Source organism: Pristiophorus japonicus, chromosome 7 (assembly GCF_044704955.1).
Source record: "Pristiophorus japonicus isolate sPriJap1 chromosome 7, sPriJap1.hap1, whole genome shotgun sequence".
NCBI lineage: Eukaryota > Metazoa > Chordata > Chondrichthyes > Pristiophoridae > Pristiophorus > Pristiophorus japonicus.
This window is the reverse complement of record NC_091983.1, coordinates 152,111,751-152,122,603: the sequence shown is the minus strand read 5'-3', so window position 1 is coordinate 152,122,603 and position 10,853 is coordinate 152,111,751. Positions and strand designations below refer to the sequence as shown.

The 10,853-nt window shown below is 37.9% G+C and overlaps 1 protein-coding gene across 1 annotated transcript; it reads right to left on the bottom strand.

Annotated features, from left to right (window-relative positions):
- Positions 1-1,461: 1,461 nt before the first annotated feature.
- prdm13 (PR domain containing 13) lies at positions 1,462-10,400 on the bottom strand. The gene is made up of 4 exons (XM_070884232.1): positions 10,260-10,400; positions 8,067-8,198; positions 7,832-7,952; positions 1,462-2,939 (listed from the first exon to the last, which is right to left on the bottom strand). Exons 1-4 carry the CDS (start codon positions 10,398-10,400, stop codon positions 1,462-1,464), a joined length of 1,872 nt encoding a protein of 623 aa, XP_070740333.1.
- Positions 10,401-10,853: the final 453 nt, after the last annotated feature.

The following is a 10,853-nucleotide window of genomic DNA, read 5'->3' as shown; positions in this document are numbered from 1 at the left end:
CAATTTTTTTTCAAAAAGCTTTTTATTATTATTTTGGAGAGATTTTTTTAAGAACTCTTGAACTAACCAGATACGCAATAGTTGGTTCACAGTATCAGTGAACCAATGCTATCGGTTACTCTCCAAAAGCTCTGTCGTTTCTTTTAAATTTTTTGATCAATGGGAAAAATAATTGGAATCATACTTGTTATACTTGCAGTGCAAAACTATCGCCTAATCAAAATAAGATTCAATTGAGACATTCTTAAATGTAGTATCGTTTTATAGACCATACACCAATATTTCATTGTTGTCACACTTCACACACCCCGGTCCTGTTTGACAGGGGAGTCACTAATGGTTTGCATTACAGTTTTAGTGTGAGTTTAGTCAACTAAATTACATGGAGGGAAAAAAAGATTGTTTAATTATGTCTAGAAAATTGATAATATCCCACAATGACTGCGTCATTTCCATAGGCAATTTCGAACTCATAGAACTTATTTCAGATTTTAAAACTATACAAATTAGAAAATTTGAACAAACCCCCATAATATGTTACAAAAATAAACAAGATTGGTCCAAAGATACTTTTACGTAAGTTTATTCGAAAATTCTCGCACAATGCGTTGCAATGAAGAGGCGGATACCAAGTGCACTGTACATCATTCAATATAAAAACCAAAATACACAACATATTGTTCTACTTCACAAAAAATTATATTTTTCTTTAAAATTATATATAGCATTATCACGTACTTTCAGATTCATGCTCTTAATATGTTTCCAGAAAACATATGTACATAAAGATGATCAAAACAATCATGGATGCCCTATTTTAAATAGTTTAACTACTAATTTATCAACAAAAGTCTCTCTGTTATGTTTTGCGCCCGTCTTATAGTGCTTTAATGCTTGTCCCTTTAAAGACGCGAGTTCACACAAAATTGAATAATTGCTCCCAGCTCTACATCATAGGTCACTTTTAGCTTTGTCTGCTAATAAAGTATATTGACCTTCACACATTTGCTTAAATGATTGATATTCACTCTGGGCCTGTCGTCTTATTAATCATCATGATTCCCAGATGAGGGTCATTCCATTTATTAAAATGTGTCGATTATATTAACGTTTACCTTATGAAAATATTACATCGACGGCTAAAAACTGATAGGAAGTACATAGATAGTTTTTATTACGTTCGTGTTATTCAATTTGTTGAGGGTTTTTTTTTTACAGACCCTTTGAGCTCATTTCTAATTTCATAGTAATTCATTAAACGGCCATCACTTGGCATTCATACATTGTATTGGCCGGAACTATGAATATTGCTCGACCCTAATAAATATCCTTTCCGATAACAGTCACCGAAAGGCACAATTCCTATCATCTTATGTACAAAATAAACAGGCATTTTTAGATGCTTCAATCATTTTCGTTTTTGGCAATTCGGTGTTTACTCGCGTCAGTTCTTCAAACTCTTCACTGATCGTTGTTCCTTCCTGAATCTTGGTCGCTCTGATCGTCTGTAAAGCATACGTCCACGTCGCTCTCGTTGCTGTGGTCACTTTTCTGCTCAGTCTCGTCCAAGGAAGTTTCTGTTTTGCTCTCTGTTTTGTGCACACTTTGACCCGGGTGTCTGGATTTAACGTGCCTCTCCAGGTCTCGGCGGCGCACAAGCACCTTGCCACAGAACTCACACCTGTAAGGCGTGTTGCCCTCCGCGTGCAAACGGATATGTTTGTTTAGGTTGCTGGGATCCCCAAAGGGTCGAAGGCAGACTTTGCATTTTAAAGGTTTGTACCCTGTATGTGTCCGCATGTGAATTTTCAGTCCGTATTTACGGGAGTAGAGTTTCCCACAGTACAAGCAGAGGTGGCCTTTTTTGGGCTTGCCACTAGATGCGGTGGTGGCAGACATGGACTCCAGTCTAGATCTACTCTTTTCTGCAGCAATGTTCGATAGCTGTTGGGTGTGCATGGCAATTTCTCTGTCAATATTGGTGATGGAACCAAGTTCTGGGTTGAGAGATGGAGCTCCAAAGTAGGTGACAGATTCTGGGTATTTGATCAAGTTGCTGAAGTGGAATTTTAAGGGGTAATAGGGAGGGCTATAGAGAAGTTCGCCATTGTAAACTGTTAAGGGCATTATCGGAATGTTGCATTCCCCGGAGAAAGGTTTAACTCCTTCAAATGGCGGAATGGAAAACCTCTCAAAATGAATGCCCGTTGGAATTGGGGTGTAACGGTTAGGAGATAAACTGGTGTGAAGGCCCCTTTCGACATGTTTGAATGCAGATGTTTCTTCAAAATTAGGAAATAAAGGAAACCCCCTCGTTGTATTGCTGCATGGTAGTGCAGGGGGTGGAGGCTCTATGGAATGGACACACTTGGAAAGGTGGTTTCCCGCCATGGTCTCACTGGTAGAACGTGGGGATTTCATGCTGCTCAGAAGTTTATTGAAACCCAATCCATTTGTTTTAGTGCTGCTGTCTCCGCTTGGATCAGATATTAATTTTGATAATCCCGTAGGTTTAAAAGCGGATCTAATCCCAGGATGAAAGCCCATCGCGTTGACTATTGAAGAAGTCCCGCTTATAGTCGTCAGAGGCCCGTGGCTTCTGGCTGAATTAACACTCATGTCCAAGGCCCTATCCTGCTCATCCTCGTGTCCCGCCGTTTTCTTGGTCAGAGCCATTTTGGCCAAAACTGGCGATGTTGGTCGTTTGACCCCCTCTGTAGAGCCAGACGAGATGTGATGTCCATTTCTCAGAGACGTTGATGAGTTAGATGTGTCGGCTGCCTTCGGAGACTTGGTGAAAGTCTCTGAAATTCTGCATTGATCGCTGTTGATGAAGCCCCTGGCGTTGCTCAGAGCACAGTGGAAGTGGATATGAGCTTTTAAAGTGTTCGGATATTTGAATGTTCTCCAGCAGTACCAACAAATATAACGTTCCTCCCCTAAATAAAAGAACGAGGAAGAAAACTAAGTTTTGGGATAAGGTTGTAAACATAACAAGAATTATGCCCCAAAGGCTACTGGGCAATATAAATATGTGACAGCGTTTCAAATTATTACCCACATTTCAGCAGTTATAGGTGTAGGGAAGTTATAGATTGCAAACAAGCACGTACTTATTAAAATAATCCTTACATGCCGATTCAATGCTCACTGTCACTTCTTTTTAGAATACCCTCCCACTTCGCCAGACCAGTTTCTGCGACCCAAACCGATCATTTTACAAATTAAATGGTAATAAATGTAAAAGGAAGTCAATGAGGCGAATCATTTGGTAAGATAATTTATATGTAATTCTTATTCCTGTTATTTAATTATTCTGATCTCCAAGGAGGAAACGCAAGCCTGACCAGACATATACAATCTAGACTGTTAATGTTTTGGCCTTTACTAGCCTTGGAGGTGATAACAGCTGTTCCTTGAAATCATGGGGCGCTTGAAACAATACACTTGGCCCATCTGTTGATGCTGAAGAAAGGAGGCGTATGGCAAGGAGTTCAACAAACTGGCCAAAAGAACAATCTATATATCATAAGCTTCTCATTAAACTCAGAACAATGCCTAGGATATTAAGGTTGCTATTCAAAGAGTAACAATTCCTTGAGGTACTCTCATTTGTAGATGCTGCAATGAAAGAATGGCAACAAACTGTTCATTTTACAAGTTAAAGCATGGTTCTGTATCTTTGGCAATCTTTTTAATGTTCATTTTTCCTTTTTATCATTTCTTTTTGGTTTCTCTTGTTATAGATATTGTATAAATGCGGTTTCCCAAAGCTTCAATTTCTATACTTTCTTTTTTCTGTCTCCCTTTCTTTCTACCTTTTTATTTCGCTTTGTCTTGTCTCTTCGTTTATTTTCCCTTTTAGTTTCTTTGCTTTCTCTTCTTTTCCTTTCTGTACAAAAATGTTTCTTCGTACGATTAACTATTACATTTTGCTCCTCGTCTATTCCTACATTCATGCTAACATCAATTTTATATTGTAGCCCGCAATCCAATATTGCGTGTATAATTAAAATTAAATTGGCAGTTTTTCGACATTGACCTTAACAATGTAGATTATTTGTGCACAATTGAAATAATTAAATCGAACTTTGTTCTGGGGCCTTTCAATTGCAAAAATCTGTAAAGCATCTGAATATATTGGTCCTCCGGTTATTTGCTGAAAATTAATGCGGATAATGCATTTAATCTCTCTAATTTGCTGATAATTTTATTCTGCTTCTACCTCATGGAGCACAATTAGCAAAAGGGCGCATCAGACACCTTTGATTGCCCTTGATACATGGTTCTTGTTGTTTATAGTTAAGATACCTGATTTTATCTCATTCAGGATCTGGTAGCGGACCTTAAAATTGGTTATATTGTTTCTTATTTCGATATAGAAGGCCGAGTGTTTCAAAGCCCTTGTCCATTAAAGTTATACTGGGAACTTCAGTTGTTACATTTCAAATATTTAATTCCAAAACCCTTCGGGTAAACAGAAAAATCGTACAAAATCGAAATATGTGTGTAATATTTTCTCCCGAAATGTTCAGTCCGGCTGTTAAAATGCATTTCAAAAGCGAAACATTAAATAGATAATCCTTAGTGTTTCGAGAAAACTACATTAAAAACAATTACAAACTGTTAGCTTTAATTAATACATCCTCCGTGTAAACCTGTGCTTAAATCTTGTGAAACTAATGCAACTTTACAGAACATGATCGGTTGATTATCTGATCGTCATGTAAAGTATTTTGTACCCGAACAAACATATATTGTGCGAAGAGGGAATTCGTGAGGCCAGGCGCCAAAATAACTAAGAGATTATATTATAAAGCAACTTTTAACAATGATTTACTTGTGGAAACCCATTATTAGGTTCAAAATAATTTTTCGCATGTTGAATATTGTGCAAAAATGCAAACCAGTCAGGTATGTAGTTTCAAGCATATTTTAAATTGTACAGGAGCTAATTGATTCAGATATGTTCACTCTATTGTCTGTTCACACCGTTTGAACTACAAAGCAAGCTAATGTTAAGGAACATTAATTCCAGGTGCAGCCATAAGATTAAGGATGTACAGTGCCTGATCCAGCAATCTATTTGACAATTTCAGTTCAATCACCTGAATTCAAAATCAGCAAGGGGCCTGGGTATGATAGCACCACACTGGAAGTGAAATGATTTTAAGAGAATATGATCGGAAACAAGTTATTAAAGAAAACAGGTAACATATATGATTTCAATAACACGCAGGCCAATAAAATAATATCCAAAACTATTTATGAATCATGTCACTGCCATAAGCCGTGCTGGTTTGGTTTAACTATACCAGCTTGGTTAACGCTTACTGAAATGTAATTACCCTGCATAGCTGATTACCTTGCAAAACATTGAGCTGTTTCCATTATACCACTAAAAGAAGGGAAAAATATCAGTCCTTCTGCATTTTGTGTAATATTATTCAGGGTTCCTCGAGTACAACCTATCCACGCTGGTTTATAGTAGGTGGTCTTTGTAGAGGCAGAACTGGAAGCCTCAAGCAGTGGGTTTGTATGCTGTCTGTTGATTTTGGGGAGTGTCTGCAAACCTTACTTTTAATTGCTAAGGCCGAAGCAACAACGGCAGTAATCCTATTACCTTGCACTTTAGCTACAACTTGGTTTAGAGACTATTGAAACGTCTCCACCCACCCCCTCCCCCATCCGAGACCACCAGTACCCAACTCCTTTGAAAAATGAGATTTAATAGCGGAATTCGCTACTGGATCTCTCTTGCTATTAATCCTTTCAGGAATGCAATATTATAGCCGTACACAGTTTGGTGACAATTCCCTCGCCGTTTTTTTTCCTGGAATTTCGTATAAATAGTTGGTGTCTATTTCCCTTGCATTAGTCGATTGCATTACGTCCATATACCTTAGATTAAAATAATAGAACGCACATGAAATCCAATTTTATGAACGGTTCAATCACAAAGACACTATTTTGAACAATTATTTATTTACCAAGTATGGCTAGAGTTGAAGCGGATTATTAGCCATGAATGAAAATAGAGGCAAAAAATCAGAAGTTCTTCAAAACTGACATACTGTATATTCAATTTTATTGTCACTTTAATCTTAGCATGTTAATAAATATGTCTTACATATATATGTACGGAAATAAACTGCAATCATGCAAACATGTATATTGTTAAGTTTATGCAAATGTGAATATATTTTATTGGTATGTTTTTGCATGCATTTCAGTTTTTTGGATACAGAAATATCAGTGGAGATTTATGCACGAGATAAGTAAACATAAACACATATATCTTCAAAGAACTGTTCATGATAAAATGGTGGTCTGGTGACAATGTCAGCATATTTTGCAGTTCGAATCCAAGAGCTGCTTTTCTCTAGTGGGCCTTTGTTAAGTTTCGTCCATCAAATATTAGACTCCTAAGTATTCGTTTCCCCATACACCTCTACAGATTATTAGAATTCCATTCGAATGAAATAAAACGTCAAACATGATACAAAAATATAATATTCTGATAAATATATTGTTTAAATGCCCCAAATTTTCAACCGTAATCCTAAATTCAATCCTGACCACCGAACTGGTAGGTGATTCTAATATATTTCTTCCTTTATTTTAACGTCAATAGACCCAAAGACTATCTATTCACTGTAGGTCCTCGGTTGACTGATGTCAAGAGTATGCCTACAGATTGCTTATGAAGATCAATAGAAACTTTCATGATTCGCAAAAACATCGCTACCCAGTGATGCAGATTAAAATCTCGAATGTAACAGTGATGCTGAAAGAATTGTAATTTGCAAAGAAGCAAAGCACGATCGAAAGCCCGATTATTACAAATACAAGCTAAATATGCTGGTTAATGAAGGAACATTGTATTATCCCAAGTATTTATCAAATTCAAATTATTTCCCCGACACACTGTCCCATTATATAGACTCTGGCAGAGCAACAGAAGTATAAATATCTGTAATGTATTGCTACTTGTAGTCCGGCAATGACATGAATTCGCTTCTCAATTCTATTGACAACCTATTGCAATCAATATTGAATGTTTCAGAAAAAACGGCACCTTTTATCGCCTATAAAATTAATAGGAGTTAAATGCTGCCACGCAGAAACTGCTAGACATTTTACCGAACCGTATCTAGTATGTGCACATGGCCTGTGGCACTAGGGACACGTTCACTTCGTTTGTTTCGGTGCAACCAAAACGATGGATGCAACGATTGCATCTACACGGAAAAGGCATTTTCAACAAAAACATTGTGTTTTTTGGGGAAACTTTTTCCCCTTTAAGTGGCCATTCCATTTAAGCATATCTTGGGTACCCACTGAAAGCATTAAGGTCACTGCATTAGCTCCCGGTTTACAGTTATTCCAACAATTTTACGAATGGGCATAGAAAATAGAATTGTCCACCTGCTGCAACTTTACATATATTTTGATTTCGATTAAAGTAAAATCAAATATTTCTTAATTATGTTGTGATGCTTTTCGTTATATCAGTGCACACCGCTGAAGTGCTGTAATAATCCTGGGTGCACATAAATACTGATGGACGTATATGTACGTTCATACATAAATTATATCCTTGTTCATTTTACATTGTAGTTACAGAAAATCTGTGTATATACTTCCTATACACACAATAGATGTGTACACTCGCACTTACTCTTATACCTACATAAACAATTATCGGAAAACCCTTTTTACTGAGCTACCTAGAGATGTTGTTTGGATTAAGTGCATACTTTACTAACTAAAGACACTTTCAGTGTTCTTCGTTGCTCTTATCCAGTGAGACTGCGTTGATTGCCCTTACCTTTCTCATCGTGTGTCGGTGTGGCTGTGGTTGGTATATCGAACCACTGCGCCAGAGCGCTGCAGTACCACGCTGCCAACTCCTCCCCAGGCTGGATATCCCTCAGTGTTCTGTAAAAGATCTGCGGAAGAGAACAGATACAGAAATCCAAGGATTATATGTGATTTAACCTTTTGGAGTGTTTTTTTTTGGTTTGATAAAAGCCATACTTTGCCAGAAATATAATGTGATGTACCTGTCCCCCTGGAAGGTCAGTGATCGCCTCCAGATTTTGCTCTTGGATATGTCTGGCAGCTCGGATTAACTCTATCCACTCCGGGACGGAGTCACCAGCTTCATCAACCAAATCCCCTCTGACAAAGCGCACCTGAAATACATCCCCAGCACTACAGTTTAGGAAAGGACATTTTAAGATTCCAGCATTATCCCTACAATGTTCTTTTAATTCACATACATTTGTTTCACTTCGTTAGTTTATTTCCAACATACACAGATCGCATCATGTCATTTAAAGTCATACCCAAAAGGCTCCACGTAAAAACATGATTAAAGTTAATATTAAAATGTATGACACATATATTTGACCCAAATGTGTGATTATTAAGTATAATTTTATTTTGGTTTAGCAATAATTTATTTGCTATATGTATTTAAAATCATTGAGTGAAGACTCCAGGCAGGATTGGTATGTTAAAGGAAAGTATATCTCAAGATACCTGACCGTAACATGGCCCTAAATCAGTTAAGAATTATAATGACTGGGGGGGGGGGGGGGGGTGGAGCTGGGGATACACAGCCTTGCTTATGCGAGAGAGAAAAGTTGCATGTTATACACAAGCATATACAGTTCATTTCACCTCGCTAGAAATAAGAAGGATTCGAACTGTTTAAGTTTTATATTCAGATACTTCTCAAGCTTCTTCGGATCAATTAAAATTCAGCATTTATAGATACTAAGAATTCCGAATAAATGTTTAAAATTAAAATTATCCGCGGAAGAAAACAAATGGAAAGGCTGCGTTGTTTATCAATAAGCAGTCAATTACAAATCCGAGCTTCGATGTTCATGTAAACTTAATTAAAACCTTCAAATACTTTGAATGTATTTATGTAATACTGCAGTGCATAAAGGATTTCCATTGTCGCATGTTTTAGTGACACCTGTTCACTTTTGGCAGTTGACCGATGGTATTATTGAATTTCGAGGTGCACCGTACTTATCTCCTCACTAATATTATACCTTTCATGTATTTAAATTATTTTAGATAATAAATATCCTAACGTACGAATAGAGAACAGACGGTGAAAATAGCGCCGATTAATTATTCGCCATAAAACCAGCATGCCAACAAAATATTGGGATGGGGTGGAGTAAGTGCGGCCATTTAGAGTCGCTGGGGAAAAGTTAGCTATAATTAGGCAGAACGGTTCTTCGGCAAGAAATAAAATCGAAACAGACGAGAAATAAATAACATAGTTTGTCAGACCGTTTAAAAGGGGTTTAACAAATTAAAAATCTAACCATGACATGCGACACGGTGTCTGCACCTGTTTAAGGAAGCCCGTGGCAATATGTGGCATTGGACACTGGAAACATCAAGCTTGAATAACTTTTCCTCCGTATGTAAGATTCTGTGTATATTACTAGTATATATATATATAATATATACACACAGTAATATCTGTAGCTGAACTGCATCAATTGCGACTGATTCTGCTATGCAATGCAATTCAGCCACTGATAACTAAATACGGCTTTATGGAGTAACCAGTGCCGAATTATTAAAAGCTGTTCTTCTAAATTATCTTGCCAAGTGTGTAAATTGAAATAATCCAATTACTTATCATTAGATTATTTCAATCAGGTAAAAAAAAACGGATACCTGGATCATCAGAGGCATGGTTAACACTGCCATGTAGCTACTACAATTCCAGCCACGAAGATGAATAATAAATCACTCACAATAAGCATTTTCGATCTCGGTTATGGATTCCGACAAGAGTAAAATAAATTAATTGAAGTCTAACCGCACGGTTAATTGTAGACAATAAAATTGAATCCTTTAGCAGCACATTAGAGCAGAAATTAGATCCAATTAAAGCGGTCTGTCAATAACTTTAACAGAAGTTAACACAGTATGGTAATTTGCAGGAAAATACAATTAACTAACAATTAGCGAGCAAGCGATGAATTCGGATCCATGGCATTAGACAACCTAACGCAGTAACCGCAGAGCACAAAGGTCATGGATATTTTTTGTCCGGTAACTTTTTGATATAAAGAATTGACTTGCAATATTGTTTTGTCAGGTTTTGTGAGAGAGAAATACACTCTGATCAGAAGTTGAAGCTCTCTCCTCCACTCCCGAGAAATTATAAAGCAAAAGGAAAATTAAAATATTTATGCCAGTGCAACGAAATCTGTTACCTTTTTCTTGCTGCAATGCTCCTTCCGATCGGACATATATTTTCCCAGCCTAAAAACGCCCTGCACGGGACCCAGGCGAAGCCCGGCTGGGATGATGCTTTCCGCGGTCACTGCGATCGCCGAGCTCCGGGGGGTTTGCATGGCTCCGGGGATGCAGGGGGGAAAAGAAGGAGCGAAGGAAGAGGGATGGATTGACAACGAGATGAGACAGATGAGAGAGAGAGAGATGGGCACAGACTGGTCTCCGCCTGCAAAGTGACGCGATGGAGCCCGTGCGCTGCGCTTTTTCTATCCAGAGGGGGGAACGTTGCGTTTGAGCAGAGTGCACAGAGTGCCTCAGTTTGGTGAGAGAGTTTTGGTACGATCACAGCTGCGAGCCACAGCCAAGAGGGTCAGAGAGACACACATGGAGACTTTCCCTACCCAACTGAATAATAAAGTGCTCGGAATGGCCAGGAACAATGGCCCAGGCGACCTTCCCATTCCTAAAATCCAATTTGTCAAGGGCGCAAAAAAGGCGATTGTGAATCAAAGGTCTGGCGGGACCATTAATCGTCAGCTTGTGTTATTGTCCAACAGACAGTTACGATATTT

Excerpts from the sequence above, each read along its gene's own strand:
- prdm13 (XM_070884232.1), bottom strand. The coding sequence starts at position 10,400 with ATGCAAACCCCCCGGAGCTCGGCGATCGCAGTGACCGCGGAAAGCATC. Across the intron at positions 7,953-8,066 it reads CTGACCTTCCAGGGGGACAG|ATCTTTTACAGAACACTGAG; the intron begins GTACATCACATT and ends TCTCTTCCGCAG. Across the intron at positions 2,940-7,831 it reads ACCGACACACGATGAGAAAG|GGGAGGAACGTTATATTTGT; the intron begins GTAAGGGCAATC and ends TCTTTTATTTAG.